General features: G+C 41.5%; 1 protein-coding gene across 2 annotated transcripts in view; it reads right to left on the minus strand.

The window, feature by feature from the left end:
* Positions 1-10,721: 10,721 nt before the first annotated feature.
* Positions 10,722-19,092, minus strand: part of LOC138851766 (ras GTPase-activating protein 3-like) — a gene marked incomplete at its 5' end in the record, with an annotated part of 36,689 nt that continues 28,318 nt past the window's right edge. Inside the window, 2 exon segments of one of the 2 annotated variants that reach the window (XM_070081230.1) lie at positions 10,722-17,009; positions 18,389-18,476. In XM_070081230.1, coding sequence (XP_069937331.1) covers positions 18,422-18,476 — 55 coding nt within the window. 2 annotated transcript variants of the gene reach the window in all.

The raw sequence follows: 19,092 nt of genomic DNA on the forward strand, positions 1-19,092 counted from the left end.
ATACGGAAATATCTCTCAGTTAAGTTCTTAAGGAAAAATGGTAGACTGCCTCAGAGGCCTAAGGAGTGGGCCTGGGCCAAGATGTTATACCTCCAAGTTGTGTCATATGCCTTCTCAAGGTCAAAAAATAACTGAGTGGTTACTGACAAAGGCATTACGAACATACATATCCAAGTGTAGCAAGGGGTCAATGGTAGAACAGCCCTTATAAAAGCCATATTGACTAGTAGAGAGACTATTGTGTGTCTCTAAATACCACATCAAACGTCTATTTACCAGACATTTCATCACCTTGCACACTGCACTGGTAAGAGCAATGGGATGACAGTGGGAGGCATAATGTCCCATAGTACCCCGTTTGTGAAAAGGGAGAACAATGGCAGATTTTCACAACTGGGGAAGAACTCCTTGTGACTAAATAAGATTAAAGAGTCATAAGAGGACAGCAAGGGCTGAGTGATGTAAATGCTGCAGCATATGAATATGAATGGCGTCAGGCCCAGCTGCTGGTGATCAGCAAGCAGTGTGTGTTGCCTCCAGTTCCAGAGGTGTAAAAGGCACATTATAAGACTCTTCTCTTATAGAAGAAAATCTTAAGAGCTCTAACTCTCTGGCAGACTTGGAGGAAAGAAACAAGGGGCAAAGATGGAGCCTCTGAGAGACACAGACAAGATGATTACCAATTTCGGTGGCAGCGTCAACAGGGTTTGCAATAGTGACACTGGCAACCCGAAGAACGGGAGCCGAGTCAAGAGAGTATTTACCACTCACTTTCCATACTTCTTTTCAGACTGCACTCATAGAGGAAGCCCAAGTGATGGGAGAAACATAATCCAGCCAGCAAGTGCATTTAGTGCTACGGATGACACGGCGGGCAACTGCCCTGTGGTTCTATGGTACCAGTACCTGCCCCACGCAGTGCATTTCAAACGTACTGCCCAAGTACAAGAGGGAGATTACCAAGGCACGCACCTCTAAGAATCCCTGCCCAAGGTTAATATAGGCATTAAAACTAAGGCGGTTAAAACTAAGATCAAGAAGAGGGTAAAAGCTCATCAATGGAGAACAAAGAAGATCCTCACTAAAAGCAGTGTGTGCAAGTAAAGGTCCCAATTCCCATGGTCAAATTGCCAGTGTAGGCTGCAAGGAGGTGGTGAATACAGACCAGGTAAAGTCTAGGACAGTTGAGGAAGAGCAAACCAAGAAATCGATGCAAGAGAATAAGAGGACCAAAATGGGTGGGAGTACCCATATTTAAAACATGGAGGGGGAGAGAAGTGAGAAAAGCCTCCAACTCAATCCTGTGGGAGTCACAGTGAGACCCCATCCCCCAAAGGAAATGGTGAGCATTAAAATCACTAAGTAACAGAAGCAGTGGTGGTAAGAAACCAGAGATACAAAGAACAGATTGTATACCACTTATTCAAGTAGATGTGGACTGCAGTGTAATGTAGCGAAGTACAAACAAAGAGCTGATGGTATGGAATACCTGTGCATATAACAGGTGCACTTTTGTTAAAGATTCCATTGGAAAAAGGATCCAAGGAATATAATAAAACATAGCCCGAGATGGGATTGATAACAGTGGAGCATAATTTGGGTTCTTGTAAACAAATACAAACAAGGGAAAACTGGGAGAGCAACACCTGAAGCTCACCCCTGTTACTCCTGAGGCCACAGATATTCCACTGTAAATAAGCCATGATTTGTGAAGAGAAAGATACAATAAATCTGAAGGTAGAGGTATCTACGGACTAGAAGGGTTAGAAAAGTCCACGTGAAGGCAGTGGAAAACGTGCAAGCAGCAAAGGATTGGGACACAGTGAGGTAATGAGTTGTGCAGACTGAGAAGAGCGATGAGGAAGAACAGGAGATGGATCAGAGTCTATCAATGGTCTAGTCTCCTCAATATATTCGTAGATAGCTTCAAGTGTTTCAGAGGACAAGGATGTTGTATATGGGACGATATTGGAGATGGGAGGAGGAGGGTGAGTAAAGATCTGGGTGACAATGAAATTTACCAAAGTAGGGGAGGACAAATGGGTAGAGGGAAATGGAGAAGAAGCTTGGGAGGGGACAGGAGAGGAAGTGACCTGGGAGGGGGCAAAAGAGGAAGAAACCTGGGAGGGGGCAGGGGAAGAAGGTACTATATTAGGAGGAGGATGAACCTCCACACTCATAACAGAGCCAGTAAGAAGTGAAGAACCAGGTACAGAGACTAGAAAGGAAAAATGTGCAGGCAGAAGAAGGGAGGTAGGAGTTAAAGATTTGAACAATAGGGATTTTTCGAACTTCAGAGAAGCAGAGGGGCAATGGGGAGGAGTTATTGTACGAGGTCTTGTAGACACAGAAACTTGTGAGTGAGAAGAGGAAGAGGTGAGAACAGAATGAGGTGTCGCGGTAGGGACCTCTGAGTCCAGGACTACAAAAGAATTAAAGACAGGGGTGACTGTGGAAGGGGTTACCACAGAGGAGGCTGCAGAAGATGTGATTCCAGAGGTGGGGAGGATCGTTTAGGAATTCAAGAATAAGAAATACGGGGAAGTCTCCCCTGGAGGCGGAGATGAGAGACTGTCATAGCATAAGGAAAGCTTTCTGCTTCTTTGAGACACCAGATTTCTCACTCATTTAAGTACACTTGGCAACGATGAGAGTAAGACGGGTGAGCCTCATGACAATTAAGGCAAGAGGGAGGTAGACTACGGGATGTATTAGTATGGTCGTCGGCACCACAGACTGAGCATTTGGCCATGAACCTGCAATATTTTGCTAGATGACCAAAATGCCAGCAATTTCTACACTGTTGTGGTGCAGAGATCACCTTTCAAACTTGTAAATGGTGTCCTGCAATATAAACTGAGGACACAAGCTCATGGCAGTCAAAAGTTAAGTGACCTACATTGCAAGGGTGACAAAACAAAACGTGTGACAAAACAGCACCAGCAGGAGGTACGGGGGCATTAGAAATGTCCAAAGAGTGGTCAAATAACAAGGTAGGGTCAGAACAAGGTGTGGTGGCAGAAAGGGGCCCGGGGGGAGCTGTTTCATGGATCTAGGACTCCACTGTTATGTCACTTCTTTCTTTTTGTTTTTTAGAAAAAAAAAAGAATATAAAAAAGGTGGAAATGTGGAAGGATAGCTTCTAGGAAGAATGAAAGGGCCATAAATCCCCCACCGCACCCAAGAGGATCCCAGCACTGCAAGTAGTGCAGATGCAGAATGAAACCTAAGCCATACCATTACCCTACCCTTCATGCCAGTAAACCAGCAATCTAGGATAGCAGCCTCACGTCTACCAAGCCACCTCAGTGGACAAAAGAGAGGGCAGCAGGATACCCACCACAAAGCATACCTCCTTCGACAGGGAGTGGGACATCCAGGTGATCCAGATTCCATGACAAACTACACCACCACCAAGGACCTCAACAGAATGGGATGGACCACAGTACCCTTCCCCCTACCTAGAAACTAGAGTGCCTGTGGGAAGAATTCCAAAGGTTGAAAACAGGAAGGGGAAGAATGGGGAGAGGAAGAGGAATGGGAAAGGGGGGATGGGGAGGATGGGATAGGCAAGGGGGGATTGGGGGGTGATTAGGTTTGGTCTGAGGAAGGAGACCAAAAGGTTTAATTCCTCAGACCAAGAGCCTCTTCACCACACCAAGGAGACCCCCATGAAGAGGGCTCAAGGAAAAGGATCTTGGGATGAGTATAACACCAGGCACATCTCCTGAGGCACACATCAGCCATATAACTGCTGCAGCACATGGGCGCCTACCAAACCTAAGAATAGCATTCCGACATCTCAATAAGGAATCAGTCAGGACCCTATTCCAGAGATGGGACACAGTTACAAGGAGTCACAATTGGAAGTTAAAGACTTAGATGACTCACAGGGATGTTAGGAAGTATTTCTTAAGTCACAGAGTTGTCAGGAAGTGAAATAGTCTGGAAAGTGATACTGTGGAGATAGGATCCATACATAGCTTTAAGCAGAGGTATGATAAAGCTCATGGAGCAGGAAGAGTGACCTAGTAGCAACCAATGAAGAGGAGGAGCCAGGAGCTGTGAATCGGCCCCTGCAACCACAACTAGGCAAGTACACACTCTGGCTTAACACGCACACTGATTAATACACACACAACTAAACATACTCTGGCTTAACACATATTCTGCTTAACACACACACTGGCTTAACACACACACACTGGTTTCACACACACACACTGGCTTCACACACACACTGGCTTAACACATACTCTGGCTTCACACACACACACTAGCTTCACACATACACTGGCCTCTCACACACACTGGCTTCACACACTGGCTTAACACACACTCTGACTTCACACACACTAGATTAACACACTCTGGCCTCACACACTAGCTTAACACACACACTGGCCTCACACACACACTGACTTCACACACTAGCTTAACACACACTGGATTAACACACACTCATGGAACTCCGTGTTCATCAACAATTGTAAGAAGCCCCCATTGCGTGCCTTCAGCATTTTATGAAGAGGAAACATGGACACTGGGGTCGTCCTACAGCTGCTAAAAACAACAGACATAGCCCCACTCCACAAAGGTGGCAGTAAAGCAATAGCAAAGAACTACAGACTGATAGTGCTAATGTCCCATATCATAAAAATCTTTGAAAGGGTCCTAAGAAGGAAGATTGCCACCCATCTAGATACCCATCAGTTACACAACCCAGGGCAACATGGGTTTAGAGCAGGTTGCTCCTGCCCGTCCCAACTACTGAACCACTATGACAAGGTCCTGGATGCTCTAGAAGACAAACAAAACACAGATGTAGATGAATGGTTCAGAGAACCGACATGTTGATAAATTAGACACATGTGCAACTCTTGGGTATCTTTATTGAGGAAACGTTTCGCCACACAGTGGCTTCATCAGTCCATACAAAGGAGAATCTTGAAGAACAGAAGGAGAATGAGGTAATTAGTCCCTCAACCTTGAGTCGATGTGGTCAGTCCATCAATCTTGAATAGAATATGGCATACGTGCTGAGAAGGAGCTTATAAACCGTTGGCAGGAGAGGTGCAGCAGTCATAGGTGGTGTAACATTTGTTCAATGTTGAAGTAGGTCGTGCCCAAGAATTAGGCAAGCGAAGAATTCCCAAGTATTAAGATCCCAAGAAGTTGCAGTGTCTGGCAGGTTTGTAGATGAATGGTTCAGAGAACCGACATGTTGATAAATTAGACACATGTGCAACTCTTGGGTATCTTTATTGAGGAAACGTTTCGCCACACAGTGGCTTCATCAGTCCATACGGTTTATAAGCTCCTTCTCAGCACATATGCCGTATTCTATTCAAGATTGATGGACTGACCACATCGACTCAAGGTTGAGGGACTGATTACCTCATTCTCCTCCTGTTCTTCTAGATTCTCCTATGTATGGACTGATGAAGCCACTGTGTGGCGAAACGTTTCCTCAATAAAGATACCCAAGAGTTGCACATGTGTCTAATTTATCAAAACACATATGTAGTTTAAACAGACTTTGCAAAAGACTTTGACAAGTGTGACCATGGTGTAATAGTGCACAAAATGCGTGCTAAAGGAATAACAGGAAAAGTTGGTAGATGGATCTATAATTTCCTCACAAACAGATCACAAAGAGTAGTAGTCAACAGAGTAAAGTCTGAGGCGGCTACAGTGTGAAGCTCTGTTCCACAAGGCACAGTACTCACTCCCATCCTGTTCCTCATCCTCATATCTGACACAGACAGGGATGTAAGCCACAGTACCGTGTCTTCCTTGGCAGATGACACCTGAATTTGCGACTGTCCTCCATTGAAGACACTGCAAGACTCCAGCCGGATATCAACTAAATCTTTCAATGGGCTGCAGAAAACAATGTGAAGTTTAATGATGAAAAATTTCAATTACTCCGATATGGAAAACGTGAGAAAAAAACTATATCGGAGAATAAAACAAATTTCAGCCACACAATAGAACGAAAAGTGATCATGTCAGAGGATCTCACCTTTAAAGACCATAACATTGTATTGATCGCATCTGCTAGAAAAATGACAGGATGGATAATGAGAACCTTCAAAACTAGGGATGCCAAGCCTATGATGACACTCTTCAGGTCACTTGTTGTATCTAGGCTGGAATATTGGTGCACACTAATGCCACCTATAAAGGCACATGAAATTACTGACCTAGAAAGTGTACGGAGAACCTTCACGGCACACATAACTGTGATAAAACACCTCAATTACTGGGAACGCTTGAAGTTTCTCAACCCTTACTCCCTAGAACGTAGGCGGGAGAGATACATGATAATATACACTTGGAAAATCCAAGAGGTACTAGTACCAAATTTGTACGCGAAAATCACTCACTGGAGGTGCTGTCCTGGGAGACAGAAATGGTGAAGCTGGAGGTGCTGTCCTGGGAGACAGAAATGGTGAAGCTGGAGATACTGTCCTGGGAGACATTAATGGTGAAGCTGGAGATACTGTCCTGGGAGACAGTAATGGTGAAGCTGGAGGTGCTGTCCTGGGAGACAGTAATGGTGAAGCTGGAGATTTTGTCCAGGTAGTCGGGAATTATACGCAGGAAGGAATACATATAAATGACCTCATAGGGGACAGGAGCCATAGTAGGGAAACAAGTGTAGTCAAAGATAAGATAAAACCAATATTGCAAACTAGAAATACCGCAGGAAATAGCAAACAAGAGGACTCCAATAGCAATACTGAGGATAAATTACCAAAAACAACTGGTGGGAGCTCCATTGTTGGTGCTAGGGATGATAGAAGTAAGACAGGGAAACATGAACCAACAGGGAATACAGTCACAGAAACCCAAGGCAAACGGAAACCAAGCCTGTGCACATACTATGCACTTGGTATCTGCTGGCATGGGAAATCTGGAAAAACAGATGGGACATGCAACTATGACCACCCTAGAAAATGCCATGCCCATATGACAACAGGAAAATGCAAACTCCCTTCCTGTAAGCTTTTTCACCCTGAAATGTGTACCTCTTCAGTACAGGAAAGACTGTGCTATAACTTAAATTGCCAGGCATACCATCTAAAGGGGACAAAAAGATACAAAACATCCAGGTCATGGGAAAACCTGGGTAGCCACAGCCACTCAAGAGGGAGAGGTTTTTTAGTGCCAGGAAGGAAAAAAAACAGCAGGAAATGGCAGAAATCGTACACCAAATCCAGTCATTCCTGGAGTGGAACCACAGTCGATGGCCTCCACTCCAAACCAACAGATACAGATACTAATGCCGGAAAAAAAATTACCCCCCAGTACCAACAATACCACCAGTCCAATAACTTTCTTCTTTGCAAATATACAGGGTCTAAAGCCAGCAACAAACAACAAAATACCTTTCATCCGTGGACTGCTTGCAGAGGCAAAGGCAATGTTCGCAGCTTTCACTGAGACCCACATAAAGGATCACTTGGACAATGAAATATGGATCCCAGGTTACAACCTATACAGATGTGACAGAGTGAACAGGCAAAAGGGGAGGGTTGGCCTGTACATTGCAGAGTCACTTGTTTGCACAGAACTGCTTAATGCCTCAAATGATGTAGTGGAAGTTTTAGCAGTAAAGGTCGAGAACCAAAACCTAGTCATTGTGGTAGTCTACAAGCCTCCGTATGCAACATCCCAGCAATTCCAGGAACAGCTGTTAAAAATTGACCACTGTCTGGAAAATCTTCCAGCTCCTGCACCCAACATCTTGCTCCTGGGGGATTTCAACTTAAGGCACCTAAAATGGAGGAATATAGCAAATAATATTGTTGCAGTAATAACACCAGGAGGCAGCTCTGATGAAAACTCACACTCGCACGAGCTTTTAAATCTCTGCACAAAATTCAATTTAAACCAGCAAATAATAGAGCCTACTAGACTGGAGAATACACTAGACCTCATCTTCACTAACAATGATGATCTGATAAGAAATGTCACCATATCAAAAACAATATACTCAGATCACAACATAATTGAGGTTCAGACATGTATGTGTGGAGCCCCAGACTGACAAAATGAGACTAGTCACGAGGGAGCATTCACCAAATTCAACTTCAATAACAAAAACATAAAGTGGGACCAAGTAAACCAAGTCCTAACCGATATAAGCTGGGAAGATACACTAAGCAACACAGACCCCAACTTATGCCTAGAACAGATTAACTCGGTGGCACTCGATGTATGCACAAGGCTTATTCCTCTAAGAAAAAGGAGGAGTAGATGTAAAATAGAAAGAGACAGGCGCTCCCTTTACAGGCGACGGAAAAGAATAACAGAGCGGCTAAAAGAGGTCAATATATCTGAAATGCGTAGGGAGACACTGGTCAGAGAAATAGCAAGCATCGAACTTAAGCTAAAAGAATCCTTTAGGAGTCAGGAATCGCGGGAAGAACTAAAAGCCATAAATGAAATCGAAAGAAACCCAAAGTATTTCTTCTCCTATGCCAAATCAAAATCGAGAACAACGTCCAGTATTGGGCCCCTACTTAAACAAGATGGGTCCTACACAGATGACAGCAAGGAAATGAGTGAGCTACTCAAGTCCCAATATGACTCAGTTTTTAGCAAGCCGCTAACCAGACTGAGAGTCGAAGATCAAAATGAATTTTTTATGAGAGAGCCACAAAATTTGATTAACACAAGCCTATCCGATGTTATCCTGACGCCAAATGACTTCGAACAGGCGATAAATGACATGCCCATGCACTCTGCCCCAGGGCCAGACTCATGGAACTCTGTGTTCATCAAGAACTGCAAGAAGCCCCTATCACGAGCCTTTTCCATCCTATGGAGAGGGACCATGGACACGGGGGTTGTCCCACAGTTACTAAAAACAACAGACATAGCCCCACTCCACAAAGGGGGCAGTAAAGCAATAGCAAAGAACTACAGACCAATAGCACTAACATCCCATATCATAAAAATCTTTGAAAGGGTCCTAAGAAGCAAGATCACCACCCATCTAGAAACCCATCAGTTACACAACCCAGGGCAACATGGGTTTAGAACAGGTCGCTCCTGTCTGTCTCAACTATTGGATCACTACGACAAGGTCCTAAATGCACTAGAAGACAAAAAGAATGCAGATGTAATATATACAGACTTTGCAAAAGCCTTCGACAAGTGTGACCATGGCGTAATAGCGCACAAAATGCGTGCTAAAGGAATAACAGGAAAAGTCGGTCGATGGATCTATAATTTCCTCACTAACAGAACACAGAGAGTAGTCGTCAACAGAGTAAAGTCCGAGGCAGCTACGGTGAAAAGCTCTGTTCCACAAGGCACAGTACTAGCTCCCATCTTGTTCCTCATCCTCATATCCGACATAGACAAGGATGTCAGCCACAGCACCGTGTCTTCCTTTGCAGATGACACCCGAATCTGCATGACAGTGTCTTCCATTGCAGACACTGCAAGGCTCCAGGCGGACATCAACCAAATCTTTCAGTGGGCTGCGGAAAACAATATGAAGTTCAACGATGAGAAATTTCAATTACTCAGATATGGTAAACATGAGGAAATTAAATCTTCATCAGAGTACAAAACAAATTCTGGCCACAAAATAGAGCGAAACACCAACGTCAAAGACCTGGGAGTGATTATGTCGGAGGATCTCACCTTCAAGGACCATAACATTGTATCAATCGCATCTGCAAGAAAAATGACAGGATGGATAATGAGAACCTTCAAAACTAGGGAGGCCAAGCCCATGATGACACTCTTCAGGTCACTTGTTCTATCTAGGCTGGAATATTGCTGCACTCTAACAGCACCTTTCAAGGCAGGTGAAATTGCTGACCTAGAAAATGTACAGAGAACTTTCACGGCGCGCAAAACGGAGATAAAACACCTCAATTACTGGGAGCGCTTGAGGTTTCTAAACCTGTATTCCCTGGAACGCAGGAGGGAGAGATACATGATTATATACACCTGGAAAATCCTAGAGGGACTAGTACCGAACTTGCACACGAAAATCACTCACTACGAAAGCAAAAGACTTGGCAGACGATGCACCATCCCCCCAATGAAAAGCAGAGGTGTCACTAGCACAATAAGAGACAACACAATAAGTGTCAGGGGCCCAAGACTGTTCAACTGCCTCCCAGCATACATAAGGGGGGTTACCAATAGACCCCTGGCTGTCTTCAAGAAGGCACTGGACAAACACCTAAAGTCAGTGGAAATATAAACACATGTGCAGTATAATGTGATCCTTTATTGACAATGTTTTGCCCACACAGTGGGCTTTTTCAAGTCACAAACAGATCTACCTGGGGTGGAAGGTACACGAGTATTTATAGTCAGGTTCAGAATGCTGGGTCAGGTGGAGAATGCTGCATCTGATGATGTACCGAGTGGGGTTATAGAGTCTAAAATCTTGGGTAGCTTGGAAGGGAGATTGGATAAGTTTGTGAGCAGACCTTCTGCAGTGTTCCTCCATTCCTATGTTCTTATGTGAGATAGCGATGAAGAAGTTTCTTGGCAATCTTCATCACTATCCCACATAAGAACATAGGAATGGAAGAACACTGCAGAAGGTCTGCTCACAAACTTAACAAATCTCCCTTCCAAGCTACCCAAGATTTTAGACTCTATAACCCCACTCGGTACATCATCAGATGCAGCATTCTCCACCTGACCCAGCATTCTGAACCTGACTATAAATACTCGTGTATCTTCCACCCCAGGTAGATGTGTTTGTGACTTGAAAAAGCCCACTGTGTGGGCGAAACATTGTCAATAAAGGATCACATTATACTGCATGTGTTTATATTTCCACTGTGTCGGTATTTTATACCATTTATTTCCACCTAAAGTCAGTACCTGACCAGCTGGGCTGTGGTTTGTATGTGGGGTTGTGTGCAGCCAGCAGTAACAGCCTGGTTGATGAGGCCCTGATCCACCATGAGGCCTGGTCACAGACAGGGTCATAGGGGCCTTGACCCCCAAAACCCTCTCCAGGTATACACACCGGTTTAACACACACACACTGGCTTAACACACACATTGGCTTAACACACACAATGGCTTAACACACACAATGGCTAAACACACACACTGGCTTAGCACACACACTGGCTTGACACACTGGCTTAACACACACACAGGCTTCACACACTGACTTAACACACTGGCTTAACACACACACAGGCTTCACACACTGACTTAACACACTGGCTTAACACACACATTGGCTTAACACACACAATGGCTTAACACACACAATGGCTAAACACACACACTGGCTTATCACACACACTGGCTTGACACACTGGCTTAACACACACACAGGCTTCACACACTGACTTAACACACTGGCTTAACACACACACAGGCTTCACACACTGACTTAACACACTGGCTTAACACACACACAGGCTTCACACACTGACTTAACACACTGGCTTAACACACTGGCTTAACACACACACAGCCTTGACACACTGACTTAACACACTGGCTTAACACACACACAGGCTTGACACACTGGCTTAACACACTGGCTTGACACACACACAGGCTTCACACACTGACTTAACACACTGGCTTGACACACTGGCTTAACACACTGGCTTGACACACACACAGGCTTCACACACTGACTTAACACACTGGCTTGACACACTGGCTTAACACACACACAGGCTTGACACACTGACTTAACACACTGGCTTAACACACACACAGGCTTGACACACTGGATTAGCACACACACAGGCTTGACACACTGGCTTAACACACTGGCTTGACACACACACAGGCTTCACACACTGGCTTAACACACACACAGGCTTGACACACTGGCTTAACACACACACAGGCTTCACACACTGACTTAACACACTGGCTTAACACACTGGCTTGACACACACACACAGGCTTCACACACTGACTTAACACACTGGCTTAACACACTGGCTTAACACACTGACTTAACACACTGACTTAACACACTGGCTTAACACACTGACTTAACACACTGGCTTAGCACACTGCAGCAGCACATTAAAAAACTGAACTTTTGAAAGCTTTGTGCGATGCTGGCTTAGAATGTGATGCGGCAGACTCAAAATGAACCCTAATGACACTTGGCACACATTGCAAGATCAAAAAATATTTTTGTTACAAGTTCCTGCAAGACTGGCTTATGGCACATTGCAGATTCAATAATGGAAGCTTTTCAGTGTTGAACATTTTGAAAATTTATGCAACAACACTGCATCAAGTGTTGTCACTACAATACTGCATCTGCAACACTGCATCAAGTGTTGTCACTACAGTAAAGTATATGCAACACTGCATCAAGTGTTGTCACTACAATACTATATCTGCAACACTGCATCAAGTGTTATCACTATAGTACTGTATCTGCAACACTGCTACAAGTGTTGTCACTACAGTACTGTACCTGCAACACTGCTACAAGTGTTGTCACTACAGTACTGTACCTGCAACACTGCTACAAGTGTTGTCACTACAGTACTGTACCTGCAACACTGCTACAAGTGTTGTCACTACAGTACTGTACCTGCAACACTGCTACAAGTGTTGTCACTACAGTACTGTACCTGCAACACTGCTACAAGTGTTGTCACTACAGTACTGTACCTGCAACACTGCTACAAGTGTTGTCACTACAGTACTGTACCTGCAACACTGCTTCAAGTGTTGTCACTACAGCACTGTACCTGCAACACTGCTACAAGTGTTGTCACTACAGTACTGTACCTGCAACACTGCTACAAGTGTTGTCACTACAGTACTGTACCTGCAACACTGCTACAAGTGTTGTCACTACAGTACTGTATCTGCAACACTGCTACAAGTGTTGTCACTACAGTACTGTACCTGCAACACTGCTACAAGTGTTGTCACTACAGTACTGTACCTGCAACACTAAATGATCACTTCAGAGGTGAAGTGTAAACTTTACAACCAGTAAAGTGACATGAGTGACAATAAAGTCAAACCTTCAATACTTGTCATAAACAAAAGTAAAGAGAACATTTATCTTGACCAGCAGTTATCACTTATAAAACTAAATAACAAATATTTATCCTAACTTATATACTATAAAATTCTTGGTCATAGCCTCAATGTATAACCTATTTAGAGAAAATAGTTTATTAACAATTATATTATATTATGTTTGGTCCATTATTACCCTTCATCATTACCCTTCATCATTATTTGTCATTATCATTCTTCATCATTACCTTTCTGCATTATAATTGTTAAGTTACACTCTTTATTCCATCTTTTATGGAATAAAATACTGCCTATATCTGTTTCATTTGACATGGGCTGAAATGCTGTAACAATCTGTGTAAAATGTTCATTTTCTAGCAATTACCTATAGTATTATTTGTATGTTGCAAGAGCATTACAAACATGCTCAACAAATAATGTTAGTGGAATGATACACACAATTTTAAACATTACACTTTGCATTATACATACCTCACAATATAGTGAAGATGATAGGTCAGTTAATGAATTATAATAATGTTGGTAGAATTAGCCACAACATCTTGGATAACAAGACACGTGTAACTAATGTGACATTTACTGTGGTAATGTTGTGCTCTCCAGCAGCTCCTGCACCAAAACATTCCCACAATAAAAGTGATGAATTAGTTGCACATGTGTACTTTTACCTAACATAATGAATTATCTTGAACATAAATAATCATTCTCATATATAGAACATACAATAACTTATAAGTTGCAGTTCCAGTGACTTTCTCAACTTGAAGTTTCTTGATATTCAAGCCTAAAGATTGTTTTCCTTTCAACTTACAGAAAGTTTTTATGTATAGAAAACAAACTAGAGTGGACGGCCATGTCTGAAACACGTTGGTAACTGCTGCTCACTGCTTGTGGAACTTAAACTGGTTTTGCACTTGCCAAAGTTTGTAACTTTGAGTGCTTGTAACCTTGACACCTTCTATATATTAATGGGTCAATAATTTGCACAAATATCAGTCTATTGTACCTCTTATACTGGTACCAATTTTCAGACTGGTCAGAAAGGTGTAGCAATGGACTGAACCTCACAGCAGCATCCATAAGTCAAGAGGATAACCATCATAGTCATAGTCCATGTACATTATTAAATTAATGAATTTGGTAGGAATACTGGTGAGTGTTTCCACTCACCTCTCACATACATCTCACCAGCTTTAAGCTTCTGCTTAATCTTACTGTGCAGCCAAGCTTACCTCTTCCTTGTCTGTTAATTCAGGCTGTTGTTGTTAGTGGCCTGTTGGCCCCATAACAACAAAAATAAACAATATAAATACCAACACAATGAAAAATGACACAAATGAAGTATTATGCAATCCTTTCACTATAAAATATCACATTATACACAATTTGTGTAACTTTTCTCCATAGTCACCACAGCCTGGTTGATCTGGTACTTGGAATAACTAGTGGTGTGGTTAGTTCTTGAAGATGTGTGTTAAACCTTAAACTGTCCAAATGTACATCTACGTTTTTTTAACATTTGAAAGTATGTAAAAAAACGTAGACCTTCTTTTTTTTTTTTTTTTAATTTGAAAACTTGTAAAAAACTTATACATTTTTTTTTTTGTTATATTTGAAAATATGACGATCTGTTGGAGTGTGCGCAGGGTAATATTTAGTGAAGGGATTCAGGGAAACCGGTTATTTTATATAACCGGACTTGAGTCCTGGAGTGCCTGCACTCCAAAGGAAGGGTTTGGAATATTGGCAGTTTGGAGAGATAAATAAATGTGTGTGTTTGGAGAGATATATTGCGTATTTTTATACGTATATACTTCTAAGCTGTTGTATTCTGAGCACCTCTGTAAAAACAGTGATTATGTGTGAGTGAGGTGAAAGTGTTGAATGATGATGAAAGTATTTTCTTTTTGGGGATTTTCTTTCTCTTTTGGGTCACACTGCCTCAGTGGGAGATGGCCGACTTGTTGAAAAAAAAAATGTAAAAAAAAAAACATAGATCTACTTTTGGAGCATTACGCATGTGAATGTTAGATCTGTTTGGACAGTTTAAGGGTTAAACACAGTACTGGCTCAACCATCCACAGTAAAAACTCTTATGAACATAATGTTCCTTACACATGAGAGTGAAGGCTTCACCTGCTGTTCAGAGTCCACTATAGAGGAACACCACCACTCAAGCCTCCTACATGAAAACATAATTTGGATAAACTCACTGGGATAACAGTACATGCACTCTGAAGGAAGAGTGATGTTATAGTCCTAGAGGTGGGTAGTACAGTACATGCACTCTGAAGGAAGAGTGATGTTATAGTCCTAGAGGTGGGTAGTACAGTACATGCACTCTGAAGGAAGAGTGATGTTATAGTCCTAGAGGTGGGTAGTACAGTACATGCACTCTGAAGGAAGAGTGATGTTATAGTCCTAGAGGCGGGTAGTACAGTGCTTGCACTCCGAAGGCTGATTATTATTATAATCAAAACCAAGTGCTAAACCCACTAGGATCTGAAGGATAAGTGAGGGTATTACAGTCCATGAGGTAGGAAGTACAGTGCCTGTACTCTGAAGGATGTGTGGAAATGTTATAGCCCTGGAGGTAAGAAGTACAGTGCTAGAACCCTGAAGGAGAGATGAGGATGCTGCAGTTGAAGGTTCACCTTTACAATAATGTCAATACACTTCTGCAAAGACAGGGACTGACAGAATGATGGTGTGAATGTGTTTACTTTTTTCTGTTTTACCCTACCTCTATGGGTTATCCCAGGTTCTCTACACATATACTGCTATGTATGATAATTCTATGTAACTGTATTTGTGTATACCTGAATAAACTTACTTACTTACTTATATTCAATCCATTTTCATTTTACTGCAGAGCTATAATGATGAAAATAGTGTCTGAGTTCATACTACAGTCAACATTCAGTACTGTTACAGCAAATCATTTAAATCCTTCTGAAATACAGTACAAATGACATGTCCATCACACCTGTCAGGTACACCTGTGACACCTTAACAAAGCTGACTCCAACAATCAGGTTTACAAGATTTTGTACACTGGGAGACCTAGTGGATACAGCAGCAATTTATTGTGTGAGGACACTACTTCCATTACTATTATTCAACACACTGTTTTGTACACTGGATAACCTAGTGGATACAGCAGCAGTTTAGTGTGTGAGGACACTACTTCCATTACTATTATTCAACACACTGTTTTGTACACTGGATAACCTAGTGGATACAGCAGCAGTTTAGTGTGTGAGGACACTACTTCCATTACTATTATTCAACACACTGTTTTGTACACTGGATAACCTAGTGGATACAGCAGCAGTTTAGTGTGTGAGGACACTACTTCCATTACTATTATTCAACACACTGTTTTCATGTGGTGAAACTTGCATTCTAGTTACCCATTCACAAACATGCTGAACTGAACTGTCATCATGTGTTAGTGCTGGGGGCATGAACCAACAGTGTGGCAGACCTGACATTATCTCTCTACCAATGGAGAGACACTTGCAGAGCTAACATCAATATCCTCATCTGAACCATCAACCTCACTACCACACCTAGACACAGTTACACTGTTACAATCACATAACATCAGTAACTAACAATTATTTCATGGACAGTACACACAGCCAGCATGGACTTCCATTTGTACTGCAGGTGAACTTTGTAAGTTCAGCATGGACTGCTTGATGTTCTGCAAACTGGAACCATCACTTCACTTCCATTTCACTTGTACTGGAGTTGAACTTTGTAAGGTCAGCATGGACTGCTCGATGTTTGGCGAACTGGAACTGTCACCTCACTTCCACTTGTACTGGAGTTGAACTTTGTAGGGTCAGCATGGACTGCTCGATGTTTTGCGAACTGGAACTGTCACCTCAGTTCCACTTGTACTGGAGTCGAACTTTGCAATACTAGATGCCAGAAGCAGATAATTGTCATCACCAATCGGAGCTTGTCTATAATAAAAAGAAAAATAAATTAATACAAAATTAATAATTCACTTTAAAAATGCTGGCCATCCCCCACCTAGACAGGATGACCCAACAAAAAAGAGGAAATGCATTAACCATCACTCACACCATAGCTCTCTTGCCAGATGAACATAAACATTATAATTCAAATGATTCAATAAAATATACATTAAATAAAAATAATAAGGTTCACAGAGGTGTAATTTAAATAGAGAAGTAACATACTAGTATACACAACTGTAACTACTTTAATACACTAACATACTAGCATACACAACTGTAACTACTTTAATACACTAACATACTAGCATACACAACTGTAACTACTTTAATACACTAACATACTAGCATACACAACTGTAACTACTTTAATACACTAACATACTAGCATACACAACTGTAACTACTTTAATACACTAACATACTAGCATACACAACTGTAACTACTTTAATACACTAACATACTAGCATACACAACTGTAACTACTTTAATACACTAACATACTAGCATACACAACTGTAACTACTTTAATACACTAACATACTAGCATACACAACTGTAACTACTTTAATACACTAACATACTAGTATACACAACTGTAACTACTTTAATACACTAACATACTAGCATACACAACTGTAACTACTTTAATACACTAACATACTAGCATACACAACTGTAACAATAACTTTAATACTGTTACATAATAAGATACACAATGGTAACAATAACTCATATCACTGGTCAACAAAAAAAAATAAATGCTGAAGATATTTGAAGGTATTTAGGATAATTTAGGGACTGCTGAATTCAAAAAATGGCACGTATATGTGGTGGAAATTTGTATGTACAGATAGTTTTAATAAAAGATTAGAATTTTATTTTTAAATGATTTAATATTTAACAAAAGGACTTTTATCAAAGATGACCACATGACAATATTTTAACTTTTTTGTTATTTTGTCCAGATCAACATTAATTCTTCATGAAGAGCTTGTTTAAATAATCCCATTGTATTTTGCTACACTTGTGGCAAATACCCTTTGCAAAGATAAAGAAAAAACATCAGAGATTTTGTAAAACAAGCTTATCTTGCTTATTTTGGAGTGATGCTTAGAGAACAAGTTTTAAGCTTCCCATATGGTTTGCAAAACCTGTGCAGAATGCTTCAAACAGTGGAAAAGCTTAAACTTGGGTGTGCCTATGGTGTGGAGAAAGCAGATTGTTATTTCTGTATGGTGAATGTGAAAAGTTTCAACCGGTACAAGAAAGTCAAGCAGTAATATCCTGATTTGGAGTCAGCAAGAACACCTGTGCTACACAGCAAAGCATTCCCATACCAGTGTTTACAATACTGCCTGACCTTGTGTTGTCAGATGTTGAAGAAACTCAGCATTTAGGATGTAACACAGGTGACAGTGGTGGAAGTGAATTTGATACATGGCTTCAGTCTGTCAAAGTAAGCATCTGAACTTTTAACATCCAGACTAAAAGAAAAGAACTGTCTACAACAAAAAGTTAAAATAACAGCTTATCAGACAAGAGAGGCTGAATTCCTTCCTTACTTCAGCCAAGATGAACTTGTATACTGCAATAACATCCCTGGACTTCTTCCTCGAATGGGATTTGAATACCAACCAGGGGATTGGCAGCTGTTTATGGACAGCTCCATTAGAAGCTTGAAACGTGTATTATTGCACAATGGTAACCAATATACATCTCTTCCAATTACTCAACAAAACTGTGCTGATGACTAACATAGAAGAAAATCATACAATGTTTTCATATGTAGTAATTAGTGGTATCTGAATTATCTTACTATGTTAATCTGTTATACAGAATGAAGTGGTAAAATGTATTATATGATTTTACTTTTGCATGATATAAAAAATAATTTTAATGCAATTTGTAAGTTAGCCCCGCCTGATCAATATATTTTTCACGTCTTTTATGATTTTCAATGGGATACCAAATTTATTAAAAACTAGAGCCAATCAAGCAAAACCAATGACATATTTAGAATCATCACCACAAACTTACCCTAAAATCAATGTAATATCATTGGCC

This window comes from Cherax quadricarinatus, unplaced genomic scaffold, assembly GCF_038502225.1.
Source record: "Cherax quadricarinatus isolate ZL_2023a unplaced genomic scaffold, ASM3850222v1 Contig2004, whole genome shotgun sequence".
NCBI classification, from domain to species: Eukaryota; Metazoa; Arthropoda; class Malacostraca; order Decapoda; family Parastacidae; genus Cherax; species Cherax quadricarinatus.